The 15,487-nt window shown below is 24.9% G+C and overlaps 2 protein-coding genes across 2 annotated transcripts; both read left to right on the top strand.

Moving 5' to 3' along the window:
• The first annotated feature begins 6,716 nt into the window (after positions 1-6,716).
• On the top strand, positions 6,717-10,258 carry LOC113796501 (uncharacterized). The gene is made up of 8 exons (XM_027346789.2): positions 6,717-7,490; positions 7,572-7,694; positions 7,793-7,952; positions 8,050-8,153; positions 8,365-8,634; positions 9,134-9,308; positions 9,464-9,576; positions 9,682-10,258. Exons 1-8 carry the CDS (start codon positions 7,232-7,234, stop codon positions 9,957-9,959), a joined length of 1,482 nt encoding a protein of 493 aa, XP_027202590.1. The 5' UTR covers positions 6,717-7,231; the 3' UTR covers positions 9,960-10,258.
• A 91-nt stretch (positions 10,259-10,349) lies between these two features.
• Positions 10,350-15,337, top strand: LOC142644977 (uncharacterized). The gene is made up of 4 exons (XM_075819904.1): positions 10,350-12,271; positions 12,761-13,314; positions 13,395-13,760; positions 13,830-15,337. The coding sequence occupies exons 1-4, from the start codon at positions 10,845-10,847 to the stop codon at positions 15,191-15,193; spliced, it is 3,711 nt and encodes a 1,236-aa protein (XP_075676019.1). The 5' UTR covers positions 10,350-10,844; the 3' UTR covers positions 15,194-15,337.
• Positions 15,338-15,487: the final 150 nt, after the last annotated feature.

The following is a 15,487-nucleotide window of genomic DNA, read 5'->3' as shown; positions in this document are numbered from 1 at the left end:
TAAATAAATAAATTAAAAATGATAATCAACTGAATTGAATTGAATTTAATAAAAAATAAGTGTATTACAAATGAAATTACTTTATTGTTGTAAATGTGTTGATGCGTGTATGTTTCAATTTTGAAAAGAAACGAAATTCTTCAATAAAATCAAATTTTTTTTCAGAAAAATAGAAACCAAAAATAGTTTAATTACGGTTGATGATGATGATGAAAACGTTTTCATCATCATCAGTTCTGTGTTTTTCATTATGTTTAAATTTTTTATGAAGTAGACGCGACATGTGAAACAAAACAAAAAACTAACTAACTAACTTTTAACTGTATAAATTAGGAAATTGGAATTGGAAGCAATCAAAAAAAAAAAAGGAAAGAAGAAAGAAAAAAGTTTACAGGACAAATTTGTAGGCGTTTTAGATTTTTTTGTTTCATCATTTATGAATCTAATTATACAATACATACCACCACCAACAAAATAATAATAATAATGATGGCATACTAGGCAACCGGAGGCAAGGCGGGAATAATAATAATAATAATAATAAAAACACAGTGAGAATCAAATCGAAATGAAAAAAAACAAAAAAACAAACCAGAATATAAAATTAAACCCAGGAAATTGATAGAATTGTCTCTCGAAATATAACGGCTATGGAAAAAAAAAGAAGAAGAAATATTTTGCTATTATAAAATAATGAAATTCTTCTCTCTCTCTATCACTATTTCCACCCCAACTACCACCATTATCTACATTTAAATGATGATGATGATGATGAGGGACACCTTTAGAAAGAAAAGCAGAAGAAAACTTCATTACAAACAAAAAAAAAAATATATCAAATTGAAACGATACAAATGTTAATTAAATGATACTAATTAGTCAAGTTATGTTACGTTTTTGACTGTGACTATATGGTTTGGTTATGTGGTGAATATGAATATATATTCCATATATGAAAATATCACCAAACTATCAAATATTATTTGGAAATAAAAAAATAACAGAAATGAATATCATAATCAACAATGATATGTTCGAACAAGGCAGAATTTAGTTATCATCAATTTTATTTTTTTGGGACATTGGAGATTGAAAAAGGAAACAAATAAAATTGTTTAGCACATATGAATAGACTAGGCAATACAACAACAACAATCAAGAAGAAAATGAATTTATTATTATTGACCAAGAAGAATAACCTTTCGAATTTGAAGAAACAATAACAGAATTTAAAATAAAAAAAACAATCAAATTTCTATTTGGTCTACATTTGGAGAAAGAGAAAAGAAAAAACCAAATTCTGATTGAATTGTTTGAAATTGACAAATTTCTTTAAAAAAAAAAAAATTCTTTCAATTGAAAAACCATTATTATTATCGGTCATCATATCAAAATTTTATTTTATTTTTTTCGTCCAGTAAATCCAGAATATGTACAGAATTTGTAAGTGAAAAAAATGGATGATGAAAATTCAATTGAAAATAAAAAAAAACAAACAAAATTGCCAAACTTGTTGTTTTTTTGTTGTTGTTAAGTTTGTTTACGCACAAACACCCACACATCTGTCAATTTTGTGTTTGTGTGGGTGACGTCAATTGATGATAATATTTAGAATGTAAAATTAATAATAATAATAATCTTATTGACCATATAATTCTGGTTAAGAAAATTATTGTTATAAAATTCTAACCAAGTTTTTTTTATTATTTGTTGACCTCGTTTTCTTATTATATCACTGAGAGTTGGAAATGAAATTTTATTTTTATTTTTTTTCCGTTTCTTCTTCAACTTCATACACACAAACTAATTCACAACAAGAAGATTTTGGATGATGATCAGTGAAAGTGAGTGAAAGAATGAAATCAAAGTGTCAAAAATCAACAAATTCCAATGTTATAATAATAATAAAAAAGTCAACATGGCTGATAATAACTGTTGTTGTATTATAGTTGTAAAGTAAAGTTATTATTTTTTTTTATTAAATCCAAAATAGCACTCGCACACATACATACATTGTATATCTTCACAACTTCAAAAAAAAATCATTGAATTATAGAATCATATATATATGGACATTGTGGATGGATGGATGGATGGATGGTTGAATTGATGGACAAATGAATGAAAGAAAGAAAAATAATAATAATTCAGTATAACCAGAATCTCTCTCTCTCTCTCTTTTTTCGCTCCTTCCTCAGTTAAAGAATTCAACCAAAAAAAAATAAAAAAAAACAACAGAATACGAATAGAAATGGAGACAAAAAACATGATGTGAATTCATAATAGATTCATCTTCAATTTTATCATCATCATCATCATCATCATTATCATAGTGTTGTTCATCATCATCATTGAACTATTGTCATTGTCATTATGTTATTATATCGTTGTTGTTGTTGTTGGATTTTCTTCTATTTAACAAAAAATTAGGACCAACAATTTCTTCTGGTTCTTGATGTAAAATCCAACCAAAAAGAAAAAAAATGATGGCCATTTCTGGATAAGCAATTATAAACATTGACCAACACACACGAACACAGAGATTTTCATTTTCTATTTATTTATTCAACAACAACAAAAAAAAAAAAAGAAGAATATTTCCAGAATCATAAGAAACTTGTTGGAATTAATTTTCATTTGAAACTTTGAAAACAACAGTAAACAATTGACCTACAATGACCAAAAAACCAAAAAAAAAAAGTTTATGAAACCAAAAAAAAAAACTTTGAACGTATCTGTGATGCGTGCGATGAACACGAGAATTTTTCCAAAACTGAATAAATTTATTTTTGAATTTTTCATTCATTCATTCATTCATTCTAACTATAGTTTCTGATGTAGTTGATTACCATACATGGTACAATGCAAAGAACAAAAAAAAAACATTGAGAAATTAATGAACAATTTTCACTCTCACTCTCTCTCTCTCTCTCTCTCTCTCTCTCTCTCTCTCTCTCTTTGACTATGCCATCTGAAAATGATTATCATTATTATTATTATTAAAGTTAATAAATGAATAATCGTTTGACTTGTCATAAACATTGCAAAATATCAAAAAAAATGAAGCAAAATTCTTCTTTTTATTATTGATTCAAATTCATGTGTTTGTTGCCTTATTTTCTTCTTCTTCTTCTTTTTCTTTGCTTTTAATCATTATCATCATTATGTAACATATATAAACAACACAATACGAACTACGACAGTAGTAACCGCAATAGTAGTAACCGCAACTACTGAAACAAAAATTATTATTATTATTATTTTATTATTATTTTCATATTGTGTTAATATGCATAAATTCTTCATTATTTAATTCTTTTTTGTTGGACATTTTTTTTTTTTTGGTTTGCTTGCTTTTTTTCAACTATTTCGACATTATAAGTTAGTAGTTTTTGTGTGTTCTTTTCGTTTTGGAGGTTATTTTTTTTTTGTTTGATTTGTTCCGTTTTGTTTTTGTTTCAATAGGATGATATACGATGATGAATAATTATTATTTTGGCAGGTAATGTTTGTTTGTTTGTGAATGAACATTAAAAGGCCTGAATACTTGATGAGATTTTTCTTGAACCAAAAAAAAAAAGAACTGAATGATTGAAAAATTATGATGATCATTCTTTTTTTACCTGAAAAACAAATGAAAAATTAGACAAAAAGAAGAATTTTTTTTCAAAAAAAAATTCAAAACGAAACTTATTTGCTTTTTCAATACAATTTTCTCAATCAAACTCAAGACAAACCACTTGAAAATGACATCAATTAGAATTCTAATCAACATATAACTAGCCTAAAGGAAGAAATGAAATCTGAAAGTATTGTCATGATGATGATAATGATAATAATGAAAAAAAGAAAAGAAAATTAAATTTCAAAAATTCATTGTGAATATTGTCAATTAAGGAAACTTTCCTCAATATATATTCTTTCAACAACAACAACAAAAATAAAATCAATGATATTTGAAAGAAGAAACTTGACTAAAATACAATACGAAACGATTTGAATTGTCATCATCATCATCATTGTCATTGCTGGTATATTATAATGGTTAGTTGAAGAAAAGGAAGAAAACTTTTTTTTTTTTTTTTTTTGCTGCACAACTTCCTATGATATACAATTTTCTCTTTCTCTCTCTTCAATATATACAATATTTTTCCCAAGTGAAATTCATTTGAACCAAACAGAACCAAACCAAACCAAACAAATAAAAAAAAATGAAGATCATTGCATCGAATGAACCAGAGAGAAAAAAAAACCCAAGCAGTATGGAGAAGAAGAAGAAGAAGAAGAGTAAACTTTTTTTTCATCATCATCATCATTTCATTTCATTTAGTTTTTTTTGTCGTGTCAAAAGAGTTGAAATGAACAACAACAACAACAGTAGTGGGGTGAAGAAGAAAAAAAAAACAAATATAACCAGATATAAATTAGATGGATGATGGAACAAAAAACAATAATATTAATAATAAAAAAAAGAGATACAGATCAAAATCATATATCGATCCATGTATCATTGTTCAACAAAAAAAGTGATTCTTTTTCGTTTTCCTTTTGCTGTTGTTCATGTTCCAGTTGAAAAGTAAAAAAAAGAAAACTAAAGCATCTGATTCTGAACAACAACAACAACAATAATTGTATATAATTTTGGTTCACTCTTTCTCTCTCTCTCTCTCTCTCCCACTGTATCATCAGTTAAACATAGATAGATAGATAAATAGAAATGTAATGAGAGCAGAAAACTTGACTAAAAACTTTAGATATCGATCCATCAATGAAGAAGAAGATGATAATGATGATGATCATCATCATCATCATTTATGATTCAAAACTAGACATAGCCATAGGGTCGATAAGTGATTATGTAATTGAAAAAATAGAATAAGATGTTTAAGAAAAATTGTTCTCTCTCTCTATCTCTATTCTGTAGGCGAATCAACACTGGTGATGGTGTGGTTTTTTCCTCTATTCATATACGACGACGACGACGACAACCATATTTCATCAAAAAATTATTACATAAAACAGTCATAATAAGATTACAATTGAAACAAAATTCTTAAATAATAAAAATATGTTATTTTTTCTTGAAAATATTAATCCTGAAACAAAGTAGTAAAAACAAAAAATGAATTTGTTGATTGATTTTTATTGATGTCGTGGTGAGGACAAGCAAGCGAAAATTTCTCATTTTTTTTCGGTTATTCGCGTGATTTGCTTCAATAATATCCACACAACAAAAAAAAAACATTTGTTTGTTTTGGTTTCGATAGTCAAATTTAGGAAATTCTTGATATTTTAATAATAATAATAAGAATGAATGAATGATTTAAAGGAACAAAATAGCAATTGATAAAACGCATCACCAGGGTAACAAGAAATAAAAAAAATGGACAGAAAAAAAAATGATTAACATTGATGGCCACCAACTGATTTGACAATTTTTTTTCACAAATTCACCCCATCATCATTGAATTGTACAGAGAAAAAAAACTCATTTTTTCTTCATTTAAAAATCCAATTTCTTTGGTTAGAGATTCTATTCTAAACACACTAAAATGATCATCATAAGTAATTCAGAGTTTTTTTTCTGTTTCTATTTTCAAATAAACATTCAAAATAGAAATTAAGAATGAATCATTTTTGATAATGATGATTATCATAATAGTCAAACGACTATTAACTTTAAAAAAAAAATAAACTTTTCAATTTTTGATTTTTTGGATTTTCTTTTCTTTGATTGTTCAGTTAGCATCACTAAAAAATCAAGTAATTATCCAATCTCTCTCTTCGCCAAAGAAAAGAAAAAAAACTGATTTTCAACTTTTGATTCTGGTTTCAACAACAACAACAACAAAAAAGTTTATCCAATGTTTTTACCATATTTTTTATCTTAGAAGCAGAAGAAGAAGAAGAAAGACAATGACAATTGATGGTATAGCCAACAACAACAACAACAACAACAAAAATGAAAATAATGACAGTGGAAATTGGACATTTGTCAAAAGTCAGTCAATTGATTCAGTCATTTACACCCACACACACACAGAGACATTGGTAAAAACCAAAAGAAAAATATGAATGGAGTAAAAAAAATCTTATAATAATAATTGTTCCAAGAAAAAAAATCCAAAATAATGATGATAATAAAACAACAGAAACAGCAATTTTTTTTAAACAGAAACTGACAAATGTCATTTTCTAACTGTACTTTTTTTATTGTCAAGTTTGGAAAAAATTCTGCTTTTCTTCTTCTTCTTTTTGGTTCTCAGTTGAAAAATTGAAAATTAAAATTATTTTTTTTTTGTAAAATAGAAAAATTCCATTTGGATTTAATCTTGTAAAAAAAAGTATATATAAAATGAAACGGATTTTTCATTTCTCTTGTCATCTCTCTCTTTGTAAATATTGGTATTGATTAATATCATTTTGGAAATATCGATTGCAATTGATCGATATAGAAAAAGTTGTTGTCGTTTCTTTTTTCTAAAGAAAATCATCATCATATCGCGGTTGTCAACCAGGATTTTTTTTTGTTTCTAATTTGTATGATATAAATGTGTGAAGAGGATTAATAATGATAATAAGTAAGTAAGTAAGTAAAATAGGAGAAAAATGTCATATATGAAAGTAAAAGCAGAAAAAATTGATTATCTGATTAGTATACTCTTTGGCATCATCATCATCATGATATCCAATAGCAATTATACCGTGTTTGTGTGTGTGTGTGCGTTGTTATTTCAAGAAAATTGTAATAAAAATCTATCATCATCATCATTGATTAATTGATTAAAAAAAAAGATTGATTGATTGATTGATCAATCAATCATATCAACCAAACACATACATTCGTATTTGTTTCCTTTTTTTTTGTTTTTTGATCTTATTTCTCAACCAAAATGAACCAAAATTTGATTATTTGATAGTAATCTATGTGTATTTTGGGAAAGAAATTCCTTGTTGTTTTCATGTTTCTTCGATTCTTCGATTCTTATTGTAGGTGTATGATTGTGGGTACAATTGCGAATAATTAACTAAAACTTTCTAATCTCTCCATATTCAATCTCATTCATTCATCATTTTTTGGTCAGTGTTTTTATCGTTTTTATTGTTTGTTTGTTTCGTTTCACATTCATATAAATAAATAAATAAATAAATCATCATCATCATCATTCATCAACAGATATCGTTTTGTTTTGTTTGGTTTTGCCTCAAAAAAACAATAAATAAATCAACAATGTCGTTCATATGGCCATCATCATTTTCATCATCAAAGAAGAATAAGAATAATCATCTATCTTCAATCATTTTATTCTATATAATCATTATTATCATAATATTCATTTGTCAAATAATTGATTGTGAATTTCAAAAATGTACACCAGATTTTTGTCGTATACAAAAATGTTCAGATAAATCTTGTAAAGGTGATAATAAAATTTTATTTCATAATGTTACAACTTGTGGTTGTTGTAATGAATGTGTTGAAGAACTTGGTATGTTTGTTTGATAATTTGTAAATTTGTAAATTTGTAATTTGTAATCAATTTTAATTTATAAATTTATAAAAATTTTAGAAGAAAATGTTGATTGTGTTTTAGAAATGAAAGGTATTATACCGGATACACAATGTGGACCACATTTAAAATGTGTTAGAAAAACAAAAAATACATACGATGTTAATGCCATCTGTCGGAAAAGTAAGCAAAAAAAAATTTTTAAATCAATTCAAAAAAAAAAAAATCAAAATGAAATTTTTTTCTTTTTCCTGTTCAAACAAAATTATTATTATTATTAGTAAGCGATATTGAAAATGAAAATCCAAATGGTGAACATGGTTGTGAATATGAAAATAAACGTTTTGATCAGAATCGTTTTCAAATGCAAACATATAGTTTACGACCAGAATGTGATCAATTTGGTGATTATAAAATTCGTCAATGTAAAAATGGAACATTGTAAGTGTATAAAGAGGAAAAAAAATATATTTCAATTTTGCTTATTATTATATCCATTTCTGTGTTTTGTTTTGTTTTTCATTTTACACTTACTTAGATGTCAATGTGTCAAACAATATAAAGATGATAAAACGGGAAAAATCAAAACAAGACCAATATTTGGTACAGATATTTATACAAATGCAGATAAAATGAATTGTCGTATGTAATATATATTGATTCTTTTATATATTCTGTTTTTCTCTCAACCGTTTTGTTGTTGTTGTTGTTGTTGTTGTTTATTGTTTGGTAATCGAAACTTATTTCAACTATTTCAACACAACAGACACATACACATTCATCATAAAATGATAAATCTAATCTATGAAACTAAATGAAATTTTTGTTTTTTGTTTTTTTTTTTGGCAAACAGTTTGTTCATATCAATTTGAAAATGTAAATGAAAAATTACGTGAAATGATACATTCATTAAATGAAAATAAACGTTGGGATTTATTACCAGAAACTGAAAAATATAATCAACATTATGATATTGATCCAATATTTTTTATTCGTTGTCAATCGAATGGAAATTTTGAACGTTATCAATCATATGGAAATTATTCTTATTGTATTGATGAAATAACTGGACAAGTACAAGATAGACCTGTACTTATGGAACATGCATCTGAATTACCATGTTGTAAGTACTTATTTTTTCTCCTATTGTATTGTATTGGGGGTTCTTTTTTTTCTTGTGTTTTTTGTTTCTTCCCACTTCTTCTTCAATATCATCATTATTACATCGACATTTAACATTTAAAACTATGGAATGGCTGGTGTTTATTGGCAATTTCTTTTTTCGTGTGTTGTTCTTTGATAGATAGTGAAAAAAAATTTTTTGTTAATATCAAGATAGTGGACAGACATATATATTTTTTTATAACATTTATATTATGTAACAGACATTATTTGAAATGAGAAAAGCAAAAAAAAAAAAAAAAAAAGAAAAAACCATTTGTCAAAACAAATCAGTAAAAAACAATCTGTAGAAGAATACCGATTTTCTTTTTTTACTTTACTAAATACTTTTTTTTGTATTTTTCATTTTCTTATCTCTTTTTTCATCGCAATTTTTTCATTTTTTCTTGTTTTTTTATGTAACAAAACTCAAAAAATTCAACAAAAAAAAAAAAAAAAAGATTCCCATCGATATCCATTCAAACGTAGTGATGATAGCTGTATATCAAAATATAATAATTCTGTAAATGAATATTATAAATTACAAAATGAAAATGGTTATAATGTTGTTGCATTTGATTTACCAAATTGTGATCTTGATGGTACATATGCACCAATACAATGTGAAAATAATAAGTATGTATTATCGTAATAATGTTTTGATATTTCAACATTATTCATATGAAAAATTACTGATAAACAAATCTAAACATAAAAAAACTAAATAAATCTTTTCGTTTTGGTTGTCATTTTGTTTTGTTTTTTTGTTTTATCATTTTTCAAACTCTTAGGTGTTATTGTGTAAATAAACAAGGTAAAAAATATAGAGGAACAATTGATGGAAAAAGATTTGATTATGGTATCGATCGTAATGATCAATATTTTGGTTCAACACAACAATGTAGTAAGTTTATCATTTTTCATTCATTCATTCATTCATTTTTAGATTTGAAAAATTAAGAATTGAGAATTATCATTTTTTTTTCATTTGAATCCAAACAATATTTAGCCTGTTTACGTAATAAAAATCTTATTCGTGATATAAGAAAACGTGATAAAATAACCGAATTATTTAGTAAATATCAATGTGATATAAATGGAAATTATTTACCATTACAATGTTCAAATACCGATTGTTATTGTGTTAATCCAATAACTGGTTATGCAATATTGGATGAACGTGGTTCAATGCAAATTGCATTAAAAACTGATTTAGAACAAATTCATCATTTAAAATGTTATCAAGATTATCCGGATAAAAAACGTTTGGATAAAAGTATTGACTGATATTTTTTTTTTTTTTTGATTTTATAACTAAACAGACATAAACATACACAAACAGACAATAAAAACCCATTGTTACAAATTCAAATCATCATCAAACAAACAAAAAAAAATGATAAAACCAAAAAACATTCTGTCATCAATATTTATCTCATCGAATCCAAATAACAAAAAAAAATGGCCATAATCACACGAACACACACACAACTGGCACACGATTTCCTTTTCATCATTTTTTTTTTCATTTGTCATTATCGATGTAATTGATAAAAATAAAGAAAGAAACTTTTTTGTTTTAAAAATTTCGAAAAATTTCTTGCGTTTCTTGCATACGATCAACAACAACAAAATCTATTTCATCAGTTATGTTTTTTGTTCCCTGTTTGTTAATGATTGATTAATTGAATGAATAATCACAGCAACAGTAAAAAAAATGCATATTTTCTATGATTTGATTTGATTTGATTTGATGACTATAGTCAATGATAATGATAATGATAATGATGATCATGATCATGATATGGATACTATGGTAATATAAAATGTTTGACAATCAACATAGCTAAATATATTAAGGAATGATAACGTTTTGGCTAACATTTTTTATGTTTATCAATCAATCAATCATTTCTTCTTCTTTTTTCTTCTTCTTCTAACAACAAGTTTGATTTTTTTCTACATAAATTCATCCATGTTTCGATTGGATTTTTCTGTTCTCAAAAATTTTTTTTGCTCAACATATTTTACCACTCATCATCAAATCGTTTTGTTTGTTCTTGAAACGAAACAAAAAAATTTGAGCAACATAGAGAAATTTTCCACATTGTTTTGTTTTCTGGTCGACCAACATCAACAACAACAGCAACAACAACAACAACATATTATAATATGACAATTATTTTAATACAAAATCAACATAAACATCATCACCATCATCAACACGGTCATCATCATCATCATAATGTTATGGAGTTTAATGATATGAATCATAATCATCATCAAAATGATGATTATAAAAAAATTAATCTTGATAATATTATAATAACCGGTTGTAATAATAATAATAATAATGATGATACCGGTATTGATCATCATAATAATTATAAAAATAATGAATTTATTACAAATAAAACAACCAATGATGATCCGGATAATCAAAATGATTTACCAGGAATTTATTTTGAAATATATGATCTTGATAAAGATATACAAAGACCAATAACAACAACATCATCAACATTGGCAATTCCAAATAATTCAAAACAACGAACAAATTATAATCGTCGTCGTCGTTTACGTTATACAAGTTGGGATGTTTATCCTTTACCATCATCATCATCATCATTGAATAATGAAAACAACCAAAAATCAAAACCAACAATATTATCATTAGGAACAACCAGTGGTTCTGTTTATTTATTTTATAGAACATTTCAATCATTTTTAAATGAAAAAAATATTTATAAACAACAAAATACAATTAAAATAAAAGAAAATGATTTAATTTCACCATCACCATCAATATCATCGATAACATCATCATCATCATCAAATTTATTGATGATAAAACAACAACAACAACAACAATATAATAACGATATTCTTGATAATCCTTCACAAAAAAATTCATCATCATCATCATCATCATATTATTGGTCACATTATACAACAATAATTGCAAATGATATTGTTGGTATAATAAAAACTATACATTTTTTTCAAATATCAATTCAATTATCATTGAATTATTATTCTGATTCATTTAAATCATCAACAGGAAGTTTTATATCAAATACGACTGATAATGATGGATCGATATTATTTGAACATCAACAACAACAACAACAACAACAACAATATTATCATTATTATAATGATGATAATTTTAGATCAAATATAAATAATAATGTCGATGATAATGATGACAACAATCATCATCATCATCATCATCATCGTCCACTCAATCATCGAAATATTCTTAATAATAATATTATTGTTACAAATAATAATGGCAATAATAATAATAATAATAAGCATCATTTAATCTTATCATTGGGTACAACAAAAGGTCATCTAATTTTGGTAAAAATTTTTGAACCAAAAATGTCATCTGAAGAATATAATAATAATAATGATGATGATGATGATGATGATGATCTATCGATAAATTTTAATGATAAAATAAAGATAACAACAACCCCAGCATCAGCATCAGCAATGTCCAATACAAATCATACATTTCATATAATTTATCATTGTCGTGAAATGACTACCGAACCGATCAATATGATTCGGTTCGATGAATTTGGTAATCGGTAACCATATCTATTTTATTTTTATTATTATTATTTTTGTTTTCAATTCTTTTATTCTTGATTCTATTGAAAAAACTTACACCAAAAAGCTATGATGAGGAGGATGTCATTGTTGATAATAAAACGGAAAAGTGAAGGGCAGAAACCATACAACAACAAAGAAACATTTAGGTTTAGCAAATCGATTTCAATTTTTGATTTTTCTATTTCCATTTCTCATTCAAACCATTCTTTTTTCATTTTTGACAATTCACGAATGATTGCTAATGATGAACACACATAGACAAACAGTGAATTTATTATCAACTAAAAGATAGATGAAAAAAGATTATCGATCCATTTTTGTTTATGGTCATTTTTCTTTGTTTTGATCCGATTTATTTTTGCTGAACTAATTCATTATTTCATGTTTCAAAGATTAGAATTTTTCAATTCTTGTTTTTTTTTGTTTTCTCATCAAATTTTTTCTGGTTTCCGTTTGTTTTCTAGACTTTTCATTGCTGATACAAGTGGAAAATTATTTATTCTTAGTAATGTTAATGAATTGATAATCAATTCGATTACAAACAATACTACTTCAAATTCGATAAATCATATGCATAAATGTCCAACAATTTTAATCAATCTAAATGGAATCGGTATCAATCAATTTGATATTTGTGAAAAATATTTTATTTTCTCATCAAATGAAAATCGTATTTATTTTTTTAATTTCTACGATGCTAATTGTTTTCAAGTTGGTAAATCTATTGTACAAATGAATAAACCACCCGGTGTTTGTATAATACCGATTATTAATTATGATGAAAATGAAAATGATGATGAAGATGATAATGATGATAATGATAATGATGATCAATCATCAACAATATCCAATGATAATATTTTATACAAAACATTCATATCACGTCCAAAATTTCGTCTTTGGGAAGTAAATGAAATTGGACAAATTGAATATACTCATCAATTTATGGATCTAGTCAATTCGTCATTGGATAATGATAATGATAATGATGATAATAATACAACACCAATATTGAATGGTAAATTTTATCATTAAAATTCATATTATCATTAATAATAATAGAATTTTTTCATAAAATTAATTTCCTACTTTATCTAGATAATACTGATATATTTAATCAAAAAGATTCTCCAAATAATTACAAACAACAACAACAAAATTACGAAAAAATACATAGTTTTGGAAAACTTTATTTAATGTATCATCCAATTTCCTGTGATTATTATCTGGTTACCTATACGACAACAACAACAACAACTACATTAATAGAATCAAAAAATATTTATAAAAGTCGTATCTATATAATTGATATTCATGATCAATCATTGGTTGCTATTAGTCAACAATTCGATGGTCAAATTAATGAACTAAAATGTTTACAAAATGAAATTTATATATCATATTATCGTACAAATGATACAACAAACCGGTTACAGATGTTTATAATGACATTAAATATTAAAAGTAAGCCTAAGATATTAATTTCAATATTAATAAAGAAAAGAATTTTATTATTATTTTCATTTTATGTAGAAGATTCAGATCATGATATTACATCATCATCATCATCATCATCAAGTTCATTATTATCGATTGATATTGCAACTCAAAATTCAGCTATTATATCTAGTGGATTTTCAAGTGATCCAAATAATGTTGAACAAGAAACATTCATAATAAATGAAAAAGAAATTATTCCAGAATCTTCTTTGATAATAAATAAACAGCTATTAAATTTATATGATCAACTTTTATGGAAAACTACTCGAACAAAATTAAGATCATCAACATTGCATAATAATAATCATGATGATAATGATGATTTTGACGCATACAATTGTGTTTATTGTGGTTTACCAATTGCCAAATATTTCCAAAACATTGATCTATTGAATCCAACAAATAAATTATTATTTGAATCAATTTATTTAAATATTGATAATGATCATTATGAAGAATTAATATCGATATCAAAATCCAAACAAAATTGGTTAATGTATATTCAATTATTATTTGCATTACCAAAATTAGATGATCGTTTTCTATTCATTTCAACATTGATTGATGATGATGATGATTCATTTAAACTTATTGAACAACAACGAATTAAATCCATTGATAATATTATTCATTGGAAAAATTGTTTAATAAATTTATTTAATGAATTAAAATCATCCAATCAATTAAATAATGATAATATGATTGAACATTCAAATCATAGATGTCGCCTGTGTTCATTAAGATTACAAAATAATAATGATAATGATAATATTGATAAATGGATCGAATTTTTTGAAAAATTTTTCATCTCCATTCATTTACATTACCATAGTGATGATCATAATATAATCAATGAATTGATTATAATAATATTAAAATTATTTGATATTAATCCAAAACAATCATATAAATTAAGTATTGATTTATATATAAAAATATTATATTTTCAAATAATGGATTCATCAATTAATAATGATATACGATTATTGATCAATAAATTAAGTCAAAAACAAATCAATAAAAATTATGATCTGGATCCAGAAAAAAATTCGGAGAAAAATACAAAAAAATTTTTGAAACAAATACTAGAAACATTGGAACCATCATTGAAACCAGATAAAAATGAAAAAAATTTTAAAATGAATAATTATAAAAATAATGGAATGATTTTAAATCTAAGTAAAATTAGATGCAATAAATGTAACAAATTATTATTATTATCATCATCTTCCAATAATAACAATGAAAATGGAAATGTAAAAATAAGAAAAAAATTAAAAATTTTTCCAAATTGTCACCATATATATCATGGTGAATGTTTAACAATAATCAATGGAAATGAATATTGTTCATTGTGTGTTTATCATCCGAAAAAAAAATGTAATTTGTTGAACTAGAATTTTCGTTTGTTTGTAATTTTCCCTACCCCAATGAAACGGATGTTTTTATTGATAAATTTTTTTTTATTTAAAATAAAAATAAAATCAAAAATCATTATGTTTATAATAAGCAATTAATTTATTAAAAATCTTGTTGAAGAATTTTGATTTGTAGTTTTTTCTGTCTGTTAAAGAAAAAAAATGCTGCGCATCAATTTTTTGCGTGTGTGTGTGTGTAATTCATTCTTATAATCTTTTTGCTGATGCTTCTTGATGATGATGATGATGTTAATCCCGTGATCTTGAAGTAAA

The sequence above is a fragment of the Dermatophagoides pteronyssinus genome, unplaced genomic scaffold (assembly GCF_027571235.1).
Source record: "Dermatophagoides pteronyssinus isolate colony J.1.1.1.1 unplaced genomic scaffold, Derpt_VIB-CSIC_2022.12 sq0005, whole genome shotgun sequence".
In the NCBI taxonomy this organism is placed as follows: domain Eukaryota; kingdom Metazoa; phylum Arthropoda; class Arachnida; order Sarcoptiformes; family Pyroglyphidae; genus Dermatophagoides; species Dermatophagoides pteronyssinus.
This window is presented reverse-complemented; position numbering and strand designations above follow the sequence as displayed.